This window comes from Caloenas nicobarica, chromosome 17 (assembly GCF_036013445.1).
Source record: "Caloenas nicobarica isolate bCalNic1 chromosome 17, bCalNic1.hap1, whole genome shotgun sequence".
NCBI lineage: Eukaryota > Metazoa > Chordata > Aves > Columbiformes > Columbidae > Caloenas > Caloenas nicobarica.
In genome coordinates, this window is record NC_088261.1 from 7,288,807 (window position 1) to 7,314,731 (window position 25,925).

Here is a 25,925-nt window from a genome sequence, read left to right on the forward strand (position 1 = left end):
GGGGGTGAGGAAGGGCCTCCCCGCCCTGGGCAGGGGAGAAAAAGGGTGATGGTGCTTGTATCCAGGTGGACGTTTCTTGGCTGGGTAGGATTTTGTCATTGGTTTGGCCATGACAGGTGAGGTAGGGCTGCATTTGCCGGGTCCGTGCACTGAAAAGGCACTTCAGGAGGTTGAGGTCAGGATACTTGGCCTGGGCGGTTCGTTCCCATGCTGGAAATGACAAAGATATCGACAGCTTTTCTCTCAAGATGGTGTTTACCTGTGCAGGAGGAGGCTAATCTTTCCCTGATGGTTTCTGTTATGGAAAGGTTATTTGTTTCTGGCTTGGGAAGAATGACGGACAAGGAAGTATTTTTTTCCCTTGGAATGGGTTACAGAACTGTATGTGTATTAGAAAAACTGCAGGTAATGCTTAGCTTGGAAGGTGGGATTGAAGGGAAAACGTCTGGTTGATGGGATGTATGGGAAGGGGTAAGAGAAGCAAGAAATTTAAGTTGAGGCTGGTCATAATGTAGAAGCAGGAGGACTAGAGAGATTAGAGAGATGTGCAGAACCTTGAAGAATAGGTACTTACCCAGCCGTGGGATGATGCCAGAGCTCTCTTTTTTTAGACAGCAGATGAGTTTCCCTGGGAAAGCACTCGGTGAGAAAAGGGCAATGATGTATTCTTAATTATGCATATCTAGGGAATTGTGTGGACTTTTTTTTTTTTTTTGTGGACTTACATGAGAAAGTGCTAATCCTCAGGGATTTCAGTATTTCAGCCTACCTTCTCAAATTTTTAATGATGAAGGTGCTTAGATGGTGGGTTTTTTCGTACATTAAGGTAAATGATTGCATGCTTGTCCTTCTAGAGCACTAAGGGGAAGGTGAATTTCCTTGCTGTCATGCTTGTAAGACCGATGTGGGTCTGGGTTGCTCTTGTATACTTTCTGGTGGATAACCATTGTTTATTGTTCTTTAGCCTTTTCTTCTGAGAGCTACAGAACAACTTCCAACAGATTTTCTTCTTGGCTCTTGCAGACTATCTGACTGCAGGTGTGCAGTGGAACTGTGCATTGTGCAAATGTTTGCTGCTTCTAGACCAGGAAAAGTAGTGGTATGTTAGGATATTAGAAGTTACAAGTTGGATAGATTCCATTTTTTGTTGTTATTTAAAAAGAAGGCAAAGAGGTACGAGTAAAATTTAGTCATGTGATAGGCTGATGAAGTCCTTCTTGTGGGAGGTACAGATTGCTGTCTTTCTCTTGCTTTCTAGCTGGGGAAAGATGAGGATACTGTAAATAAGGCACATGGCGGAGGGAACTGGCTGCAAGTTGGATGGATTCTGGAAGTGGTTGCTGTGTTCTTGCACTACGGAATTACAACTACTAAAATGGCTCCTCTCCCTCATCCTCCTTTGGCAGTAATAGGACCAGTTTGGGTTTTTTAATCCACTTCGATGACTACTATTGTTCTCATGTGTGTTGGTTTTATTTGTAAGTAACTTGCCAAAAGTGTGTCTTGAAACTTCTCCGTTGCATTTTAATGTGGAGAAAATATTGAAGAAGGGAATTATTGTATATTTTTAGTTGTCTGCACTGAATTTATTGCTTAAAGGAGTAGTGGAACTTCTGATTTAAGATTACATGTGACAAAATAGAACTGAATTAGTATGTTCCCCTAAGGAAAAAGAATGGCTTTTTATAGTTCCTTATATTGATTATATATACCTTCTGCAGTCTTTGCTTGTGCAAGATGCATCAGCTGTGATTTTTTTTGTTGTTGTTGTCGAAAGCAAGTATAAAAGAACTACTCTTTCTACTGTAGTAGATATAACATGTGAAACAACATGAGAGGAATATAATATAGAATGTATATTCTATTCTAATGGTGATACTGAAGTGAAAATGGGCCCAAGAAGAAGGGAAGGAATAGAAGGAAGAAATAGGAAAAGAGCAGACATCAGATCCTACTGTGTTTTGTACTTTGGCTTAGTATAGACGTTAATAACCCTCTAATTCTTTTGTGTGGGGTAATAGAGTTTCCATATGAGAAGGAATATGGAAAGGCTGAGTGCAGAGTCCTTTGGCTGCCGGGGTGGCTTTGTGCGCTGGGCTGTGAACCGCGAAAGAATGTCAACCTGTGTTGCAAGTAGGTGTGTGCTTCTTATTGATCCTGGTCAAGGTAGGGGTTTTGGAGATTTTGCTTAATATGTGTGTTGTCTAGATGGTGTGACTGGAACAGTAATGTCGTATTTTTAAAAATATCTTCATTTTTGAAGGTGGTGTGCTCACAGCCTCCCTGGGTTTAACTCAGATCTGGATGCTTGCCATGTCTGAAAATAAGGTTACCAAACAAAATATTTTGGCACAGTTTTTTTCTATCAGAATGCTCAGATTTTAGTATTATTCCCCTTCTTGTATCTAGAAAATGCTTCAATGAAGAAACGGCAGTTACATAAAACACTGATTCTTCAAGACTAAAATTAGTTACAATGAAATGCAGATTATTAAACTCTCTTTATTGCACTAGTAAACTTAAACCATTAGTACAGTCAGACTGATAAATAGCATATCCATTGATATTATTTGGTGAGAAAGGAAACTGTTAATGGCACAGTCTTTCAGATATTTTAATAAGAACTTGCCAGCAGAAAGAATTCGCACAGTATTGGAGTGACTTCTTATTACTCCTGTGCTTAGGCCGGTAAAAATAGTGTCTCTTTTTTTGTGGTCAGAGATGATGCCAGTTCTCAGTGGAGAGAACTGCTCGGCTGCATGTGGAAGACTGGAAGATGTTGCCGTATTGATTTTATTACCACTAGCAGCACCATGAGCTGCATCATTTTCCTGTTGCGATAATATGGGATCCTGACAAGAGCCAAAACTTGCTGTCACTGCACTTTTCATGTATCCCAGAGGCTGAGTATTCCCAATGCAGGGGTCTGGGATATCACATAGAAAATTAATGAACAAAACTAAAGCTTCAGATGCTTTTAAATTTCTAGTTATTTTCCTCATAAGTATCACTTTTAAAGGAACTTGAAGTGTCTAAAAATGCTATTACTCATCTCAAAAGCTAGGTGTGGTTGGTAGGGGACTGGTTTTGGGCGGTGAGGTTCAGCTCTGTGTTGTTGATGTAACTGTCAGATATTGAACTCTTTTTCTCTTTGGGAGCAACTTCAAAATTGTTGGTACTTTCCAAGAGCCAAAAAATTTCATCCCTCATTTTCATTTTGCTTGGTCTTTGCTTTATTATTATTTAATAGTTACTAATATTATTAAGCAAATATATTTTTTCATTAAAACCCACAAATACTCACACTTTTTTTTTTTTTAGCTGTATGTTTTTCTGTGTCAGTTCAGTGGACAAATCTAGGATTTGGCTTCAAAAGCAAAACAGACGCCTTGAAACGTACATGTTTCCACCTTTTAAAATGTCCAAGGAAGTTTTGATCTGCTCAGCAGGTCCACTTGCTCCAGAGTGGAAATATGCACATTCAGGGTGACTATTTTCTTGTTGAAGCCAAGTCCCAAATCTCTCTCTTAATTTTGAAAAATACTGTGACCCTGTTCTTTATAATTAGCTGTTGACTCCCCTGAAGGCACAATGAATACACTTTAACACGTGGGCTGATTCTTTGCCTATTTGTATTGCTTCTTGGCCACCTCACCATCGTCACAGAGACGATGGGCTCAGTAAATGGTTTTTTCCCTTTCTGGCCTGGTGCCTCAAGATGCTGAGTTACTTTCCAATAGCCCTTGGTGGGCAGAGAGGATTCCCCCTGTGGAACTACTTTGTGTGCGCTCACTCGAAAGTGATTGAAGAAGGAATTTTGTTTTAAAACTTTTAAGAAGCTAAAACAAACCATGTCTCTCAGTGTGGGAGCAGACCCAATCCCGGAGGCTTCATCCCGTGTGATGGTTGAACGGTCGACTGCTTGGGATCTCGCTCCAGGCACTTCATTAAACTTTTAACTGCATTAAAAAATACTTCTAACATGTGAAGTTTTCTGTATTACATTTGGTTATTTTATTATAGTTGGTATTTCTTTAAATAGAATCATGTAGTTAAAAAAAAAAGGCATGAAGTTATGGCTTTCCTCTGACTGAAGTCTTCCAAGATAAGACCCAGTAACACTGATAAAACAGCACTTACTAAGCAAACCTCTAACCAGCCTCTGACGGCAAGGCTGGAAAAAAAGAGGAGTAGCTACAAGTGCCAGTGTGTATATTTGAGAGGAACTTATTTCACTCCAAAGGTCTAGTGGATCGTAGTCTTTACTTGCAGAATTGTTTTCAGTATCTGATTTAGTGGTGTCTGAGTTAGTGGGACAAGCCTCTGCAAGTTCTTCTATAAATAGTTTGAGCATTGTGTAATTTTAGTCATGGTATAGTCAGTTAAGCATGATGATGAATTATCTCTGGAAAAAATATCATTTGCTATCTTTATATAAATTGGCATAGGAGGAACAAGTAGCGTACCCTTAGTAAATATTTCTATGTCTTTCAGAAAAAAAGTAACTGCTTTTTAGCTCTTCATTGGAACGTACCTGATGCTTGAGAAAACTTCTGGGTTGTCTTGTTGCTTCATTAGCAGTGCCTATGGTACTTAAGAATGCAGAACTGTGGCATGACTGTTAATAAAGTGAGGAACTGCTGTGTTTATTGTATTTATTTATTTCTTCCATTCATATTCACTTCTGTCAGCCACGACCCTTCTTGGCATTGGACTGACCCGTGGTGCTTCTTTTCTCCCTGTCCCCATCCTGTGCTTGTCTTTCCTGGCTTGACTCCTCCAAATACCACAGAGAGGAAAAATAAAAGCTTTGGTATCACCCTTCACGTCCTTCTCCATCTCCCCTGGCAATTTCTGCTTCCACACAGTTAAGCAGCAGAAATGTGGCCTCACTTGACCTTTGGTCACAGATTTTTCCTCTCTGGTCAAACAGCCGGTCATTTGACCTTGTCTTAGGCAACTGCTGCTCTTCAGCTAATCCTCTGGTTTCCTCAGTGCTTCCCAGCCCTCACCTGATCTCCTTTAAATATTGTTCTCCCTCTCACAGGCCTTTTGCAACCTCCCATCTGTGGGTGTCCCGCGTGTCTTGTCCGGCCGCTCCGGGCTCTGCTCTGCGTTAGCACCCCCGCGCTCCCTGTTTCCTCCATGCCTCTGTTCTTCTTCTAGAGAAAATCATATGACCATACAAACTTCCTCTGTGAAAAGCGTATTTTCTTTTCCAAACAGCACTGCTGTCTGGCTATGTTGAATCTTAGCTTGTTTGCTGTTTTTTTTAATATATTTTTCTTTATTTAAGATCTCTCCAGTTTCTTTTACTAAGAGAAGAACATCTTCTCGTGCTTTACGCTTGGTATAGAGCAAGTACTCATCTGCTTTTCAACCCTGCCTTATACATGTTTAGATTTTGAGTGTTTTCTCAGAACAGATTATAGTATTTTGCAGGCAATGAACTTCAGTTACTCATTTATCCTGAGGCTGGCTGACATGTAATTCTTTAATACCTTGGTATCTTTATTTGTAAACCAAAGCAATTAAGTGTCTCACAGATTGCAAAAATTAATTGCTGGAACTTAACTTACGCCTCTTGGAAAGGTAGAAAAATATGAGTGTTCCATCTTTTGGCTGTCAGAGCAGTTCTGAAAGTTGGTGTTGGTGGAGAGCCTGGACTGCTGCAATTTGCTGGTTTTGTTCTGTATGGATTTAAGGGCCCTGTCTTGTCTTGTGTGTCTGGCAGTGTTAAGAACGGAAAAATAACTAGGAGGGAAAAAAAAGGCAGCCTGATTTAGTTACTTAATAAGCAGAAGAGCCTTACTGTGGTGAGTCACACAGAGAGAAGAAATTTCAATTCAGGTGGGAATTTTTTGTTAATATTTATCTTCTCATATTTTGAGGTTTCTGAGAATGTTTTTTAGTAAAACTATGGAGCAAAAATTACAATAACAGATAGAAGTTATCCATGGCAAAGTGAATCAGAATCAATAATTGAAAGACAAGAGAAGCATTAACTGTGTGATGCTGCTGCCTTTCAGAAAGTGACCTCAATAGACTGTATGGGCTTTATTGCATCTTTTGTCCATACAGGTTTTTAACTTACAGATAATTGCAACAAGACTTGAAATGCTATTTAAGTGGCAACAAAAGAGGGAAATATGCAAAATGAAAGAAGAAAGAGCTCTTCTCACCTTTTTTGTCAAGTGTTTCTATGTGTAACTGCTGACCCACCACACCCATGCCTTGGTAGGCTTACATTTTGTATTTGCGTGAGTCATTACCTTTAGAATACTCCCCACCACAAGTGATTTTTGTGTTATATTTTGATCTATACTACATCAGTGCTATGCAAAATTATTAGACTAGCACCATGGTTGGTTGCTTTAAAAAAAAGTACAGTAACTTGCAAACTGGGATACAACTACAGAGTATAAAACAATTCTTACATCTGTATTTTCAGTGTCATTGGCTTAATCTACACAGAAAGAAACACAGATGAGTGCTAGAAGTTATTGCTCAAGCAATAATTATGTTCACCATCCACTACAAATTTTCATGTCTCGTACCCTTTAAGAAAATTGTCTTTCCTAAGGCCTACCGAAGTTCATATTAGACTCACATTGACTTCAGACAGGAATTGGAACATTCATCTTACGTTAACAGTAGTCTGTGCCAAAATCACTGTGATATACTTTAGCTGTGGTGTTACTTGGTTTATTTTGCTGAAATATGAAGCATAAATTTGACTCTTAGTTCAAATCATCTGACAAACTGGCATCTTTTTGTCTGATGCTACATCTTTTAAATTTTCTTTTAAAGACTGGTTTCAAGTAAGGTTTTCTTAATTGCCAGCTTGCAATATCTGTTTATATCTTCTTCCTTGTGATGTATCTCGAGATGTATGCTAAATTAATGGGAAAACAATTAACCAAACTCTGGATTCAGTGCTTGACTGACGCTTCTAGCTGTGAACGTATTGTAGCTGTCGGTCTGTTCTTGACAGCTGTTGAAGTTTAGATGAAACTGGAGATAAAGGCGCTAAATCTCTGAATGGTGTAGAAACTCCTGATGCTACAGAGGTTACATTCATTTGTGGCGCTGAGACCTTTAGCTGGCGATACATCAGGAAGAGTTGTGATGGCACATTATAGGGTCTAATCAAACGGCAGTTCTGTACTAGCATGTTTCCTTGCAAGTAAGAGTAAATGTGAGCCTAACCTTACCCTGGAATACAAATGTTTTCTGACGTATTTTTATCTACAGCTCTAGGTTTTGTACCAGTGTAACTGCATCTATCCTGGAGACACCCTTTCAGCTGCACCCTTTCAGCTGCATACAGACACTGATGAGAAAGCTGAGCTTTGGAATTTGCTTTCTGATACAGCTTAAGTTTGTAAGCTTCCCCTGGAGAGCCTGAATGGAAACCAGGATTTGAAGAATGTCATTTGTCACTTACAAATTACAGTCATTAAGTCTTAAAAAGTAAGTTCTGCTGTGCAACTACACCAATCTCAGCTGCCACAAGGGAGAGTGCACGACAGAAGGAAGGCCAGGCTGTTTCTTTTGGCAAGCAGCACTCAGTTTAAACTGATTATCAAACTGTACCCATGGGCTGTGGTTTCGTGTCACAGCTAAGCCCGTCTTGGAAGTTGCTGCTGCGCAAAGAGTGGTCCTGCTCTCCCTGATCCCACAGTCGCGTTCCCATCATTTCCTTTGTGCCAGCTCCGTGCCTCAGACCCATCACTGAGCCAGGTCAGCTCAGTCACCCAGTGGAGAACTACTCACTGCTGGATGAATGAGTTTAATTGATTTAGTGAAAGACTTGATGAGCGCTTGAGCTGGTGTAAAGGAAGGGGTGGAGACCACACAGTAGTAATATGAGTGTCCAAGGGTAGAGTTCAGGCTCCTTTTTTCACAGTTAAAACCAGCCCACATCCTCGCTGTCACGTTTATGCCAGTTCTGGTAGATGCTCAGCCAAGTGATAAGTGTGATCAGGGACCTGGTTTGGCTGAAAATTGGTTTGACCCACTCCCATCCCCCAAGTTTTGGTGTATCGCTCTTCTGATCCCATACAGCCTCAAAGGCTCGGGCAGCGTGGTGGGGATTAAAGGCATGAGCGACCAGGGTGAGGGGGGAGTGCTGAGTTACCCTTTCAGATGACCACCAGTATTTAATTCGATTTAAAATGATCATAACTGCAAGATTATTAAGTCTTCATGTTCTGTATTGCTAATACTCCAGGCATATTTAAAAATTTTGAAAATTTTATGCTGGAGGAGGATTTACTTCCTTTTTAACTGTTCAGGGATTCATTTGATAAGTGGTAGCAAAAAATGTGAATATATAGAATTATAGCAATGTTTTCTGTGAAGAAATAGACTATAGAGGCATGGGGGAGTAGTAGTCTGTTGTTCTCAGGGAAACTATTAAATTGCTGTAGAAACCTTACTCCGAATGATAGGAACTGTATCCTGTTCCTTATAAAATAAAGATGTTAATCATCTTTTATTAATTCTCATACTGTATTTATCACCACAGTGATAAATACATCTGGAAACCATGTATATAAAGCCATTTATTAAGATTTATATCCTTTAGCTGGTAACTCTAAGGCATCATATTTTCAGCCTACTGTACTGACATCTAACACTTTAAAATGACTATTCCTTGAAAATAAGTCTTCACTTGTTGCCTGTTTCAGTTTATTCTCTGCCCACCAGTTTGGGTGGCCAAATTATGTAGGAATGGACAAGGAACCACAGAGGGAAAGAAATCTGGTGTGGTGCTTGTTCACGTTCGTAACTCCAGGGTTACGTATGAGTTACTGCTATTTCTGAAGTGATTCTGGTACCTGTAGGGGTACAGTACCTCAATTATTGTTCTTACGACAAATGGCAAGACAGCATGGGATCTTGGACTAGTGGTATCTTGGGGAAGTTTTAAATTAATGGAATGGTTTTGGTTTCTGTATTAAATTGCTTCACCAAAGAGAACAATGCAGTGGGGTTGTTTTGTTTGTTTTTCCTGAGAGCTAAGTCATACTTTATTTACTTTTTTTTTTCCCTAAAAAGGACTGCCTTTAATAAATCTGTAGGCAAAGTGATAAACATATTATAAGGAGTCAAACAGATTCTTTCCCTCCCACAGAAAATGAGTCAGCAATTAAATTATCTTGAAAGAAAATCAGTACTGAGTTTGTTGTCTACGTTTAGAAAATGTCTATATTTTAAGACAACATTTATACTAATGGTGTTCAGAGTGATACATTGTGTAAGTGGCCTCCTGTACAGTGAAGTGCTTGTCAGAATCTCGCCCTAAATGTCTGTCAATCTGAGATATTCTTATTTGATCAGAACAGCAGATTTCTGATGGTTTACTAAAACAGACAATATCCTTTATTTAGTTTTTGTTTTTCTTGCAAGGTAAGATACTCTGAAAACCTCACTGTTAATTGCCATGTGAAATACTTTAATCCTGTTCTGGATTCTGTGGTTATATCACATGAATGATGAGATGCGGTAGTGTGGCAAAGCCTGGCAGAAGAATCCCTGTGTGAATACTACGACTTATTCATATTTTCAGTGGTGCTTTGGTCAAGAATAATTAAGTGACTTGACAGTTTTGGGGGATGGTTTTAAAATGCTGGGGGAGGGGAATAGGTGGTTCTACTGGGGGTCTCAGTAGGAGACACAGGAGCTTTGTGTGTGTGTCTGCTTAAAATACCTTCTGCTGAACATTTAGCTCGCCAGTCAATGAGGTAGGACAGACTGATGAAATAACAGGAGTGGTGAGAGCACGTGAATGCTGTTGTGTTTGACAGGTGCATTGTCTGAGCTCAGCTGTATGAAATGCTCAAAAAGCTTTGCCAAGGGGATCGAGGCAGGCTGTGGCTGCAGGGCATGGAGATCTACCTGGGCAAGGCGAGCTCAGTGATGTAATCGTAGCAGCAATGACACTCTGCACAAGCTGTGAACCCTTTGAGAGAAATTTGACCAACACTTAGATACTTAATCTTCTCTGAGTGTTGTGCTGCCATCACCATGCTCTTGTTTGCTCAAGCGATGACTAGTTGGAGTAAATGTACACAGCCTGTAAAGTAAATAGACCCTCCATAATCCCAAGAAGCCATTGAGCTTTTTTCCTGCAGTCTTTTTAAAAAATCGATCCTCTTGTAAAGAGCAGTTATAAAAGTGAAAAATCGTTACAGCCAGAAGAATGAGATACAAGCACTGAGAGGGCAGGAAAAATGCTGGTGGTTGTGATGAGATTGGTAACTCAGTTCTCTCCATCTTGTGTCACTGTACATGTATTCAAAGTGTCTGTGTTCACCAGACTGTAGCTTGCCATTGACTTTTGAGATATTCTGATAAGCATTCAGGCTCACCAAGACTGTGTTTCTGAAAAGATTCTCTGGTGGTAGCAGCAGGATGCAGCCAAAATCCTTTCTATGGGATACCATCAATTGCCGTATCTGGTTGACTTTTCCAACCCTGTGATCCATGCACTGCTCTACTATTTAAGTTATCACTGGAAAAAAACGGGGAAGGAGAAACAGTATGTTGGCTTTTTTCCTTGTAATTCTGCATGGTGGTGTTTGCTGTGTAAACAACTTTGAGGAAGATTTCAGTAAAAGTGGTTGCACATCAAAAGATAGCGCGTAAAACGTTGTCTTACTAAAAAGTACTAAGTGACATTTTTGGTAATCGGTGTTTGACCTGGAAATGCTCTCATGTTCATTTGCCTGCTGGACCCTTCTGCAGCGATGTAGAACAGCAGCACCCGATGGAGTTTTGGTGCTGATCTTGAATAATGTTTCACAGTGAATAGCAGCTACCCCAGCTGGTGAGAGCAGGAACAAGATCTGTAGAGATGATGCACCTGTGAAATGCAAGCGATTCGTGTAAAATACCATGAAGACGGCCATGTAAACAGCTATGCAAGTTTTTATAATATCATGTCAAACATTACTTAGTTGCTATTGAGTATGGCTATTCAACTGTGCAGGATTAATTGAGCTATCTGAAGGATCCTTGTTTTCTCTTCCCTTTGTTTTTGTTCTCGATTGTAACATAGAATAGAACCTTCCCATGTATTCAAATACCTCAATTTCTTTAGATTTCAATTATTTTAATTCAGTAGTGTCTTTTTTTTCTGAAATCCTTAATGTAGGATGTCATACAGCATTTAACGTTGAAAGGAAAAGGAGGAGTAGGAATAGGCACTACTGAGACTACAAGTTATAGTGGAAAGGTCTGTTTGTCATTCAACTTCAACGAGAAAGTAATATTACTATCAAACTTTAATAGTATATTGCAAACTTCTACTTGGATGTTACTATACTATTTATAATGTGGTTAGATGTTTGTAACATTCAGTGCTCAACTGAATATTTTCGATCCTGTAATTATTGATTTACAGCAATAAATAGATATTGTAATAGATACGATGCAGCGAGGCTCAATTCTGCATCGCAAGTGATATCTGCATTTGTCAGCAACACCAAGTTTTTATGTATATAGCATTAAATTTGTACTGGATTGTTTGCTTGTGAATGTTCAGTCGATAGAGAACAAATTGTGGATGTCAAATAACCTTCAACTGTACAATAAACTAGAAATTGTTGGATGAATGCAACGTCTCTAGAAGTTGAGAATGAGGAATCTCGGTGTGCTGGTTGTTTTCCTTTGGGTAGCTCGGGTCTCTGGCCAGGAGAGATGTGACAATCCGGAGGGACTTGCTGCCACTCTGAAAACAAAGGTGGAAAGTGAGAAGTCTGGTGCAATTCTCTGTCCTCAAATGAAACTAGAAAAGTGTGTGCTGGCCTGTAAACTTTAGTTATTTGTCTAGGTAAATAAAATGCTTGATGCTTCCAAATGCAAGTTTGGGAAAAGCAAATATAATTATTTTATTCCCTTTTTTTCTTTTTTTTTTCCTTCGATTTGGTCTGCTGCTGCGGAATATCTGTGTGTAAGGGCAAATTTTGTGCCTTGAAAATAAAGCAATCTCCATTTAATAAATCAGTAATTATTTCTGTTCAATATACTTATTAAAAGAACCATGATCTCCTTTACTATGGGTGCCTGTTACAGAACAACTGTATTGGAGTATATTTTAAGGGGAGGGAGTTGGTTTTATTTTTTGTTGCTGTTGGTTTTTTTTTTTTAAATCAAATACTGTTTGAAGAAAATAAAGCTTTTTGCAGTCTAAATACGTGTCCTGGTAGCAGAGTCTTAGATAAAAAAATTTAAATAGTAATATAATTGTGGCTCCAATAGGATGTCATGATAGATAAATTTTAGTACTCTTAGGAAATAAAGAAAAATAGGCAGCCATATATTTTGATTTTTCCATACTTTAGTCTCGAGCAATCGTGACAGGAAAAGAAAGAGGTGGAAAATGGCAGAAGTTTATTTTATGTGTAGGTTTTTTTCTGATTTGTTTTTCAGATTTCAGCTGTGAAGAACTGAACTTGATGTCATGGTTGACACTTTAGATATCAAGTAGGAAGCTTTGTGGCTTTAATTTTATAAATAGACCTGGTACTCAAAAATAGTCATTGATAATCAGCTTTGTCTGTCTTAGTTCTGGAATGGCCACTGCGTGTTTCTGTAACTGGAAACTTTGTCATACATAAAATTAAGTCCTTTTGGGAGCTGATCTGTGAAACAGCATTTAAGTAAATAGCCAGTAAAAAATGCATGTTTGTTCCTGTGTTTTCTTTGAATTGAAATTCTGCTGTGGAGCAGGTTAAGAGAAAGTTGTAGATTTTTTTTTTACTAAAGTTTCTCTTTGGGTACTCCCAATAGTTTTGTGGTTCTCCTGTAAATTGATGACTCCATTCTGAAGTGAATTTTGCTGCCTTTTTGAGTCCTCCTATCTGGTTAAGCCGCCTCGTAGCACACACTGTACTTTGTGTTAGTGTTAATCGGGGAAATGGTGATGCCTGGGTCTGAGGAGATGTCTCGGCAAAATCCATGTTGTTCGTTAGAAACAAAGCTTAATTGGCATATCTGACTGTGTCATCAGTAATCTATTTGCCCCAATATCCTGGGAGAAAAAGCATGATTTACAACCAATAAATTGTTGGTCAAAGGAACTTCTCGCTCGTTTGTTTTTCAGTTTGGCATATTGGTTTTAATTTAAATTCTTCTCAGTGCTATTTCAGAAGTTAAGAGATGGAGTCTTTAGGGTTTTTGTTTGTTCCTTGATGAGTTAGGGCCCTAATTAGAGAATTAGATCGTCAGCACTACTGCTCTTAGGAAATACAGCATGTTCTGTGCTTGTTGTGATCTCGTGTGTAACACAAGCTCCTGTTTGGGTTGGGCGCAGCTCCACCAGCTGCCCATCCATCAAGCCATGTTGATTTTATACTTCATCGGTGTCGTTAAACATTGATAGCTGCATTTCTGTCCATGGCAACGGGAGCACAACGACTCTGGCAAGTTAATGAACACTGGCTTTGCAAAATGGATGTGTTGGTTTGGGGATTTTATTTTTGGGTTTTGGTTGGTTTTCAGTTGATAGCCTGCGATGGTAAACACAGCTTTCTTTTTCAGATCTGTTACAGTCCTGGGGTGAATTGGACCTAAATTCAGGGCAAGAAGTCGGCTATAAATGACAAAGGTCTGATTGAAAACCTGTGGCTGAGTCCATTTCCTGACGTTGACCTCAGTGCGTTTCCATGTGGACTTTAATGTGTGTAATGTAGCCCATGGTTACCTGCATGTGGCAATTTGGATTTGGGTTCATGCTTTCCTTTTGGAAAGTGGAGGGTCTGTATGGCCATTGTACAAATTGTACCCCCAGAAAAGAGAATAATTTTCTTTTAAACTTAATCACATAGTAGAAAGGCAGTAGTTGTCATGCTGTCTTAAAGTAAACCTTCTTTTGCTTTTACTTTTTATGCACATATGTTTCAGGGGTTGATGGATCATGTAGCTTATTGTCCTTAAGCTTCTGTGCCTGGTATCTCTGTGGTGTGGGTAGCGGTAATGTGGACAAACTCCTCACCAGCACGATGAATGCTGAGGTCTGTCCTGAGATGTATGTGTAGCACAGGTGGTAAAAGCACTTTAAACTTAGTATCTGAATAGAAAGAATCGTATTAATACACGGAGCAATGCATGACCTGCAGTTGAGACCTTAAACCGTTCGTTTAAATACCTACAGTTGGGCTTGGCAGTAGCCAGAGCTCTCTTGTGGTGGATGTTGATTCATTTTTTTATTTATAACTTTTTACACATAACTGCCAGGCTGTAGAGAGTGGGAATATGGTAAAAATGTAAATATTTAGATTGCGTTTCCTGCTTGGTGACTCTGCCATCCCTCTTTCTGTTTAGGTAGGAGGATTTAGAAAGGAACTTTCTTTTCTTGTGGTGTCTTCTCTTTCTCCCGTTCTCAGCAGAAGCAACTCTCACCTTCGGAAGAAATACAACTCGGTTGGTTTGCAGAGCAGCTTTCTGCTGGGAGCAGTACCACAGCTGCTGCTGTCCCTCTGCGAAAGAAAGATGGAAAGGGAAGCCAGTACACAAGCAGCACTCGAGTCAAATATTTTGGAGTGAGGAGGGGTTTACTGATGTCTGCAGCTGATTTGCTAACTTTCAGAATTAGTAATTGCATAATTAAACAAGTCTTCGAAACAGTGTCTGTAAGGTGTGCAACGTCCAGGTTCCTCCTTGGTTTGTCTGGAATGTTTGCATGTGGCTTTGGGGCTCCAGGCAGGACCTGCAGGGTGTAGTGACCTGCCCCACAGCTCCCTCCAGCTCTAGTGCCTCTAATCGTTCCCTTTGGAGAGCTGGAACTGTGAGGTCAGACCCCGTCCGCAGAGCCCAGGATGGCTGTTCACCCTGGAAGGTGTGAAGCGGCTGTGGGACGCAGCTCCGCTGGCAGCATCGCCCTCAGGACTCAGCGGGGAGTGGAGACACAGGCAAACCCTTTCCCTTTGGAACACTTCAGCAAGAGATCAAAGGCAACTCTTCAGCCTTGGGAAGCATTTTTGCTACCTGGGCCTGGCTCCATGTGTGCTATTTTTTTTTCCTGGTTTTGATCCAGATACGTTAGTAGCTCATTGGAAGCTTTGCTGTCAGTGTGTCGCCTTTGCTACGGATTTCTTTCATTTTCTGGAGAGTACCCTTGTTTGCACAATCCAGGATTGCTGGCTGGAAAAATTGATGTATTGATACTTAAGATGATAAAAACAAAATGAGGATTTCAATAAAAAAGCAACCTTAAAGTTTCTTCAGTTCTGTATCTACAGATACCTTTTATCTGATACTGAGTTGAACAGATTAAGCACTGTATTTTGTAACATCAGATGCCCTCATAACCAGCAATCAGTAAAACATACCTGTGCTTTTAAAATGCCCTTTTGCTTGTGTCTGCTTTTACTCTAAGTCATATAGTACTAAAAATAGATATAACTCAATCTTAGTGGCATTGGCCATCCAGTGTTCTACCACTATAAGCTCTAGAACTGATTCCGCCAGTTTGCAAGTCAATGTTTGATGCTGCTGAAGCCGTGTAGCCTTTGTACTGTGTTTTCACTACTTGCTTTTGGTGGGAAGTGTGTTGGGTGTGATTTGTAAACACTTCTGATGCTTCAATATTTTTGGGGATCTATTCTGTGCTATATAGAGGCTATAACTGAAAAGAAGTGATTCAGCTTTGCATGGCAGAGTTGGAACATGTCCATAAAATGCTTCTGCAGAACAGAGAATTGTGCAGGGGAACACTGCTTGTCCAGTGCATTGCAGCATGGAGGTGGATTTTGTTCTAGTTCATCTGTCTGTTGTTTCTGTTTCCTATTTGAATTCTGAGGTGTGCAATATGGAACTGGTACCTAACGAGACCTGCGCTTCTTGAGGTGCAAAGGAGTTAATATCGCACATGAAGATGGATATTATAGGGTTGGTGGTTGTGGGGGCGTCTTTATAGCGTTATACAGTAGTATCGTATCTTTTTTCAATAACCACCACATTGTAAAAATCTTTAGCTGTCTTGTGGACTTCTACTGTTCCCCCTTTTCTTGTACCACCAGATAACTGCAAATGCGGTAAATACTAGAAAACAGTGCAATGTATGCACGCCTTTGAGGATTTTTACCTGCTGGAAATGAAGAGTTTTCTCTTATGGTCAGTTATTTCTCCATAGAGAAATACAGCGGGCATCTGGGAAACTTCTCTGATACGGTCTGAGAAGCCTCATTTTGGTGAACGTGCAGAACTGAAGACAGGAAGGATAATGGCTCCTAATTTTTAGCTTACGGGTTTTTCTGTGCTTTGTTCCTCCAGAGCTGTTAGCTCAGCAGCTGGCACTTTGTTTTCTTTGACCTCAGCCTTTGAGAACTTGGTGCTTTGTTGCTCGGCATTCACACATTGTTCCTGTGCTGGTGACTAAATTCCCAGTGTTTGGGGAAGAAGCACCAATAGCAATAATTCTGGCACTTTTTTTTTTCTTTTTGTCCCCATGTCTTCCTTCATTATATAGAAAATTCTGGTGTTCTTTGAGAGACTGACTGTTTTCTACAGAATTCCCTGCTACATGCACCTCTGGTGCTGTGAAGTTGTCTATTACAATTTGGTGCCACAGTCTGAGAAAACTTATCTTCCTTTGTTGCTTAAAGGACTCTGACTAGTTGTCCTGATGTACCATGGGGCAACAGCTGAGCTAATGAGTAAAGATATTTTAAAAAGAATAAGGCCCAAACTTCAAACTTGCACAACAGAATGCCTTATTAACTGCTAGTGACAAACCTTATCGTCTGTTTTATTTTTTAGTTGCTCTTCTACAACGGGTAGCAGAATTGGAAAAGGTCAATGCAGAATTTCTGCGTACAAAGCAACAGCTTGAGCAAGAATTTAATCAAAAGAGAAGAAAATTTAAGGAGTTATATTTGGCTAAGGAAGGTAAGTTCTCAGTTTTCTTTATTATTCTAAAGTTTAATTAAACCTGAGTTTCAAGTAATCCCTGCATGAAGAATAACAATTGTAATGCCAACTACTATTCCCCACTTGCCTATGCACACCACGTACTTTCTTTTTTTTTTCCTTTTGAAGTTGGTTAAGGATAATTAGGATTTGAGGGAGTTTTCATGCAGTATTGGGATAGTTGACTGCATATCCAGCATGATTGTTATTTCTGATTTGCCAAAAATGAAAAAGCGACAGTAGTCTTTTAAACGGGCACATAGTAGGAACAGTGGAGACAAGCAGAGAGTACATTTCAAAAGGCGACTACTTAGCTTCCTAGAATGAATTTTTAGAATTCAAGATTTGCCAAAATGGACAGGAGTCAGCAGAGCAACTTGATGTGCGCCAAGAAACATCACCGCTGCATTTTAGTACTGACATTCTGAATCCATGTTGTGCTTGTTCTCTCTGAACAGCAGCTGGCCTGGTAAGTGGAAAGACATTTCCGGGATGGTGTGCTGGTTGGAATTTGTGGCTAGCTTTTTTATGTAGTATTAATTTGTCTTAAATTTCCTTCTGAGGAAGAAGGTAAGCAGACAAACATTATAAAAGTTTTAATACCAGCCAAGGGCATCTGTTTCAATAACACTCTTTATAGGAAAATTTGAACCATGTGAGCTCGAATATCTGATGAAGAATTGGAGAGTGGAGATAGCTGCTGTTCTGAGAGCCAAATTGATTTATTTCTAATCCTGATGATTTTCCTGTCCCTAACATATGAAAGCAAAGCCAAAAAATAATGCATTAGGAGTGCAGCTGCTTATATAAGCTTATGAGAGCAGAAATATAACAGGCATAATGAAGATCAGATCATACAGAAGACCAATTTCTTTGCATTTCTAGAAACTGGGTGAAAGGAGATCTAAAATACAAAACTCTGCTGATGAGATCAGCAATAATTCTCTCTTTTTCAGAAGAGTACAGTTAAAAAATAGAAAATAAAAATAAATTGTGACGAGCGGGGAAAAAAAAATCCAGCTTTCATATGTATGGAAGTGAAACAATACTGGAGCAGAATATACAAGCAATTACGTGCAATTACTTTATTTTTTTGCCTCCTCCCTGTTCTCCAAGACATTTTCCTAAATGCACATTGGAACTGTGTCAGTCTATCCTTAATACTGTAGTTTGAGAATTAAGTAATACAAATGCTACAAGATCTTGGTTTTGTTACACAAGGATTAATGCCCTTTTGAGTACCCAATTAGCTCAGAGTGAAATTAGTTTAATTTATAGTTGTAATAATTAGAGATGTAGTGGGTGTTCCTGTTGAATGTTTTTACAAGAAGCTTAGTTTTAGCAAAGCCGCAATAAAGAGCAAATTAGGCTGCATAGTTTTTGTATGTGGGGTCTAGGTAGTGGTCATAGATGGTTTCTGCTCAAGAAATATGAAGCATTCTATCAAAATTCAGTTGAATAATAATGAACTAATTAAAAGTGCAGTTCACTTTCATCAGGTATATTGATTCATAGGTTATACCTACCGTGTCTGCGTTGCGGCTGCATCCGTGCAAAGGTACTTTCTAAATAAAATGCAAGGGCAAGCAAAGTCAAGAAATAACGTTCCCTAACGATACCTGCTGATGTTTGTTCAGTTGTTACGGGTAGATGCTTTAATATCAGCACTTCCTTCACCCCCTTGTTCGAGACTGTTCTTTGCCATAGCAACTATGGATACTCTCCAGATGGAATTGATTAATCAAGTTAAATGTAAATAACACTTCTTTGCAGAGGACCTGAAAAGACAAAATGCAGTGCTGCAAGCAGCCCAAGATGATCTGGGACAGTTGCGGACCCAGCTGATGGAAGCTCATGCTGAAATGGAGAACATCAAAGCTATCGCTACAGTTTCTGAGAACACAAAGCAGGAGGCTATTGATGAGGTGAAGAGACAGTGGCAGGAAGAAGTAGCTTCACTCCAAGCTATTATGAAAGGTAACCAGCCGGCAGGTTGCTGCTGCTAAGACCAGACTCCTCTTCAGTAGGTGTTAGTGATTTGTACCTGCTCTTGCACAGAAGATGGAGAGCTGCTTTTCATGGCTTGGCAAAACTGGGCTACGGAAGTGGCCGATGGAGCATAGTTCCCAAATTTGGGAAAAGGAGCTTGGCTCTTCTTCTCTTTTGATATGGGATAGAATTTAGAAGGAGTTATGGCAATAGGAAGTCCCACATTTATACAAAGTATTTTTGAGGGACTATGAATGTGATACTTTATCCTTCCATGAAGATAAGTATAACACATGTAATTTGACAAGTCTGAAAACAGCGTTAGGCTGACAGCATGATTCGCTTCTCTCCTTCTGTGTAAACTTAATTCTGCTGTCAGATGGTGAAGTGTCCCTCTTGATACTGTCACATGCACTTTTCAGGGTAGTGACTGAACATGCTGCTCTCTATCAGTTGTAAGTCTTTTTTTTTTCTAGATAGTTCTGAGCTTTTCTTTATGTTTGCGTGTTGCACAGCTGCTGATGTTTCTGAGACAAACTATGGGCAAGGGACAAAGTGCAGATGTAAACCGGGGACAGACCGTTGCCAGAACTGGCTGTTTTCTTAAAGCTTCACAAACAGGATCACATATCCTGAACCGATGGCCTGTTGGATGGAGGCAGTTGTTCCATCCCCTGATTATGCTTTTTCCCCAGAGAAGACAAATCTTCATGTATATTGAGTACAGAAACTTCTGTTTATTTATGATATATATAGATCCATGAACCTAAATCAAAGTTCAGTTGTGCCACCTGCTGAACGGATGTAAACAAAGGCAGCTCCTTACCTGAAGGGGTAATATTACTAAGAGGGAAATGAAAGCTACGTGAGAAGTTCTGGTTCTTTTGCATTTTGGAGTAAATAAGTAGGGTTTTGGTAGTTTGGATGGATGATGTGCTTGGAGGTACAAGACATGCTTCTAAATAGGATGTTAGACGTGTACGTTGTTTTGAAATTAGGAGTTACACAGTTTTGGGGGCTTTTTTGTTTGTGTTCTAGTGATGGTACAAATTGAGAAGCAGTTCCTTGGGATCTTTAACTTATGTAGTTGGGTTTTAGGGCAAGAGTCAAAGGGAAGAGAGGAAGGGAGGGTTCACTGATGTCCTAGTTTTGATCAATTAAGATAAATTGTTGACTGGTTGGAGATGGAGTTCCTAAAGCTCTGGTTTTTAACTTACGTTGAAAATAAGTTTTGAAAATGGTGTTTTATAGAGACTGCTCGTGACTATGAGCTCCAGTATCATCACAGGTTGGAGCAAGAAAGAGCTCAGTGGAATCAATATCGAGAAAATGTGGAACGGGAAATAGCAGAGTTAAGAAGGCGACTGTCTGAAGGTCAAGAGGAAGAAAACCTAGAAAATGAAATGAAAAAGGTACATTAAAATCTAGTTCTTCAGTTTCTGTTTCAAGATAGACTTGTGTGGCTATACATGAGTTCATTTCTATGCTGTAGTTCCTCAGAAATACACGTAGCCTTGTTCTGCCAACTTTCGGCTCTTTGTTCATGGAAGTCATCTTGACATAATCCTGCGTTTGAATCCATAAAGATGTTGTACCTGATTATGTGGATTCAGTAGGAGAATTGCGCTTGAGAAGATGGGAAGGTTTGGTCTTCAGCTTGTAAAAGTGGGAGGTCTTGTAAAGTCTCTTGTCACAATGTCAAATGAACTCAGGTAAAGCCCCAGTTAGACTTTTCTGGATTGACTGCAGATTTATAAAATTTCCTTCACACTTCTGCACCTTTATTACTTTCCTCACGTCTTTTAAACTTCTTTTGAGGTTTTTAATGGGCACTGTATCTGTCTTTCGTCTTTCTTTAAGGTAAGCAGTGCTTGCACAACACAGCACTACTGGCTTCCTAGGAGATGCAGAACCTTGCTGTCACAAAACAACAGACTGCAGATGATGAAAGATAATTGCCCTGGAGTCTGGAAAGATTTTGTTGTTGTTCAGAGATCCATGACTTAGAAGAGTTCATAGAAGTAGATTGAAGTGACTTGCGTTGAGTTTGGAATTTTTTTTTAATAGAGTTTGAAGATTCGGTGTATTTATCTTGCAGGCAGGAAGGAAATTGAACCTGTTGTAGTAGATCAATGTTTTGGAACCTTTGTTTATTGTCTCATAAAAACTTGCATTTAAGTGAATTTCTCCTCTCAACAGGCTCACAGTAGTCTTCAAGGTATTCTAAGAGAATTTTAATGTAGTAAGTGGTCCTATATTCAATAAAGGAGTAGACTAATATCTGATAATCTGCCATGTCACTGCATTTCCTTGTTTCTGCTTGCTGTCAGCAGAAGAAATGCGGTATTAAGTATCACAAACATTCCACGTGAGCATTTTACCTCTTTTTACTATGTTGTAACAAGTAATCAGTATTGGTGTTGTAAAAGGGGATTATTTTTCTCTAGACTTTTAAAGAGATTATTGAATATTGCTAGTTGTAGTTGTGTAATTGCTGTTTGGTGTTCAGCAAGACTGTGCTTCACGTAGTCTGATCTGTAAAGGTAGGAGTCACAGTAAAGCCTATTTGCCTGCGTTCTGACTACAGAATTACTGCCACTGGACTTTTTAGACATCAGCTTTTTTTAAGAGATTCTTTTAACCCTATTAAGAGGAAAAAGACTTTGATTGAAGCTGGAAGGAAGGTTCAAACTTGGATGAGTATGGTGAGTCCTGTAGAAACAACCCACAAGACACAGAGTTCATAGTGTAAAAGTCCCGGCAATGCATTACCAACAAACTGCCAAGAAGAATTTTCAGAAAACAATCTCTCTCAACTGACAGAGTCGTTCCAATAACTAAAATCTCAGCACTTTTAAATTTTTTTTTTTAATCTGAATTCACTTATATAACAGTTGGAATTGCAATTTGCTCAGTTGAGAGAGCAGCTGAACTTAGTGGCTTTACTATGTGCCAGTTAACATTTAAAAGTTTAGTATAGCAGATAAATAACATTTTAAACTATACGCCTGGTTTGCTGTTGGAGCTGTAATGAATATAAAGGCTTCACAGCACAGTTGTGTCAAACTCTGAGCAGCAGAAGGCTGCAGAACAGGGATTTTGCTTATAGAGAGAGCAAGAAAGGACAAACTTCCTGTTATGGGGTGTGCTTATTAGTCAGAAGAGGAGAAGTTGAAAGGGAAAGGTAATCTGATTTCTGTGACGGAGTTGGCCATAAAATCTGATACGCAGTGAGGTGCTTTCGTTGCTAAAGAATAGTGGAGTAGATTTAGATGAACTTTAAACAGTTTACTCCTACTTTAAAGAGAGATTCTCGGATTGTGTCTCTGTGTTTTCCACATTGTCTCATTTTTAAGGAACAAATTCAGGTACAGTACGTGCCTGAGATTTCTCTCTTCTTCTGAAAATGTTGGAGTAGCAGTGAAGAACATCCAGGATTGCTGTAGCCAGCTGTCAGGCCAGCGATGCGATGGTTTGTGTGGTGTCTTGGACTCATTTTAGCGTCTTCTTCAGCCGTTGTGCTGGGGAAGCAGATTTTGCAGGGGCAGGAGCGGTTTGGGTGCTTTGGTTTTGATTAGGTGCTGAGTAAATGCAAGCTGATAATGTATAAAACGTTTAACAGTCAAGTTAGTTGACATAAAGTCAGAAGGAAATAAACATTTTAAGGATCGCACCTCTGGAAGGGTCTGAATAACACCTTTATCACAGGAAATGTGATGCTGTGGCATCTCTTGCCACGTGTGACAGTATCTTTATGTGGCATTTTTCAGCGGGATAGATATACTCGTTTTATTAAAAGTTTGGGAACTTGAACCTCAATTTGGGAGTCTCAGTAATTATAATTTACCTCCAAAAGCAGACCCAGTGACCAGCGCTCATTTTCTTAGCAGCTATCAGCTCTTCTGAGTGTTCAGATCGCTATCTCACTGACCTTTAATACAAATTCTTACCCCAAACCTCCCCCCACCTTTTTTTTTCTTTTCAAAGGAAACATTTGCAGTATGTTGCAACCCTAGTGGCAAACTTCAGCTCTGTTTACCAAGCAGTAAAAGCCAGTGTAATTTTTATGTCCTGTGGAATTTGATACAGTTTTGTCTTTCCAGTTGGTTGCTGTTCAACACTCTGATTTTGCTCTTGGGGAAAACTGGTGGGTTTCAGCACAGAGGCATTTGCTGCTCTATATTCAGTGTTGAACCATGTGAAATCAGACTGGCATGAAATATTCTTGCAGTTATCATGAATAATTAGGAAAAAGCTTATTCAACAGTCCTAAAAATGCTTGGCTATCTTTAGCCCATATGAGCCAGCTATAGGTAGCATTGAATGAATAGAACTCGTACAATAAATGAAATATAGAGCAATTCTGAAGTTGAACTCCTGCTCCCATCTGTTCAACAAATGTGACTGAGTTTCTGGCTGCAAGTGCTGGGATGTGCATGTGTGTGCGACACCGTCACATGTCCCTGGTATTGAATTCACTGCGTCATGGGACGTCCCTCGCTCTCCTCACCCATTTTATTTGTACTCTTTGGACGAGCAAACTGGTAGTGACAAAATGTAGAAGAAGTGAATGAAACATGAATAAATTTAATTTTGTTTTGTCTATAGAGTTTTCTTTAAGGCTTTTTAGAGCCCAAGAGCATTTGTATAATTGACATGTATTACAAGATTATTTTGTTTGGTCTATTAATTTTAAGTTTAGAAAACTTCGGTGATTAAAAATAATGTCTATTTTTCTTCCTGAAAGTCTTTCTCAGAATACAGTTGTCAATAATCTTACCAGAAATGGAAAGTCAAATGAGTAGCCTCTGAGACCTGCAGTCTAGTCTAGATTTAAAACAAGACATGAATGTTATTTTTCAGTGGCTGTCTTTGCTGATCAGGTTAGGAAAGGTGTCACCTTGTGAAACCTCAGCTTTGAGACACAGTTCTCTGCCTTCCCTCTCCTGCCGAGTTCCTCCAGTAGAAGACAGAGAACAGTTGGGCAAAACCAACTGAGATGAGGTGGCTTAAAAAATTTTCTGTGGCTTGAATAATTGTACTGTGGTGAATATCTGAGTTTCTGCTTGCTGTTGTGGGGTCTATGGGAGCTGTTACTTTCACTTGGAAAGTTTTAGAGCATCCATGAAGGAAAGCCAGAGCATTTAAGAAATGGGGATGTCAGGGCCATCCTTTGACATGTGCAATTTTGAATTTGAACACTCCACGCTATTTCTCATTTTAATTCTTGCTATTTTTACCTGGCTCTTTCTCTTTTATCAATCTTCTCATTCTGTTGTCCTGCTTTGATCTTTTCAGAATGACTTCTCGAAAAAATCGTGGGGTTTTTGATAAATTGTCTATGTATAGTTTTGAAATATTTAGTACAGTAACACCAAAAACTGATGCTACATCAGTAGCAAAGTTGGAAAATGGTCTTCCAAACCAGAACAAAGCTATGCTATGCATTACTGTGCAGATCCTTTTTCTTTTAACTTCATGAGTAAGTAAATGAATGGTCAATAACTCACCATGCAGTTCTTGTGTTACAGTTTTTTCATATGTGCTACATGGCAGCAAGTTGTGGGACAGTTAGGCCTTTAATAACAGAAAAACGTGCGTATTTTGAAATGCCCGATCTGTAAATTTTCTCCTGACGATCGAGAGGGATGGATTTACCAACATTCTCTTTAAAAGCATATTTCTGGCCAAATCTATACATAGATTTAAAATTTAGCTGCATTCTGTGAATGGAATAATATCGGCTTGTTGTCATAGAGATGATTGCTGAACTAAATAAATAGCAATGAGTATTGCAAGTGGAAGTTTAGTCAGCTATTCTTTGTTGGCATAGAGATTTTCTCCGAACTTCCCTGATAATGGAAACTGTTGTGGTGAAAACTATGATAATGTGTTATTCATAATTTATTGCATTAACGTCAGGCCCAGGAAGATGCTGAGAAGCTGCGTTCAGTTGTGATGCCCATGGAGAAAGAGATTGCAGCGCTAAAGGAGAAATTGACGGGAGCTGAAGAAAAAATAAAAGAGTTAGAAGCATCAAAGGTGAGGTGGAGTTGTATTTGTGTCCTAATTTATATCTTGCATCGTGCTAGTTTGATGCAGATAGGTAAAGTCACATTTTGTAAGAGAGAAAAGGGTGTATTGTGAAACTCTTCATACGTAATACATCTCTTCTGTAGCTCAAATAACACATTTGGCCTATATGTGTTTTCCCATCTTTCTGTTTTGAGCATTGCATTACATGTGTGTGATCTGTGCTTAGCTTAAATTGCGTGACTTCAGGTCTGCTAGTATTAAAAAAGAAAAAGCTCTAGAAAAGTAGCTGCTTTGCACCTCTCCAACAGCCCAGCCTTTAGATTATTGTCATGCTTGCAGCCACAGAAAGATTTGCATCGACAGAATCATTTTAATCTACTTCCATTCAGCATCTACCGTATTTAATTTTCTAATCTGGGCATAAAACTGAAGCAATATCTCCAGAATTTTTATATCTTAAAATTTAAGCAAACCTCAGATTCATAGAACGGAATATTGGTCATTGCTGGCAAGAAGTCAGTGATTTATCTGGCATTCCTGACGTCTTCACGTATGTCAGAACCCTTATTGAACTTTCTCATCAGCTGTGAAGGGTAAATAATATCTGTATCACTGTAAGATAGTTGTATTTAATGTACTGTTTTATACAAAAAATACAAATATTTTATCCTGAAAGTCAAATAGGCTGAAATTGCAAAGTAACTTGCCATGTGGATGTTTTTAAGACATACAAATGAATATCTTCCTTGTCTTCTGGGTCACTTGCATTCTCATTTTAAATAGATGCTCATCACTTGCTGGAATTCTTCCTCCCTTTTTTCTTTTTTTCTTTCCCTTTTATTCCAAGCTGAAGGTCTGTCTGAGATTTGGTATAACAGTGTAATTCATTTCACAGTCTAAAAAATTTGGCTAGGTTGAGAGTCCATGCCTGAGTGTTTTCCTTCTTCGTAGATTCTTTGTGCTTTACATATCAAATTGTCCTC

The 25,925-nt window shown here is 39.3% G+C and overlaps 1 protein-coding gene across 1 annotated transcript in view; it reads left to right on the top strand.

The window, feature by feature from the left end:
- The window catches only part of RABEP1 (rabaptin, RAB GTPase binding effector protein 1), a 41,374-nt gene that overhangs the window by 635 nt on the left and 14,814 nt on the right, over positions 1 to 25,925 (top strand). Inside the window, exons 2-5 of the mRNA XM_065647405.1 lie at positions 16,768 to 16,896; positions 18,691 to 18,894; positions 20,158 to 20,318; positions 24,829 to 24,948. Of these exons, the coding sequence (XP_065503477.1) occupies positions 16,768 to 16,896; positions 18,691 to 18,894; positions 20,158 to 20,318; positions 24,829 to 24,948 (614 nt within the window). The remainder of the gene's footprint in view (positions 1 to 16,767; positions 16,897 to 18,690; positions 18,895 to 20,157; positions 20,319 to 24,828; positions 24,949 to 25,925) is intronic.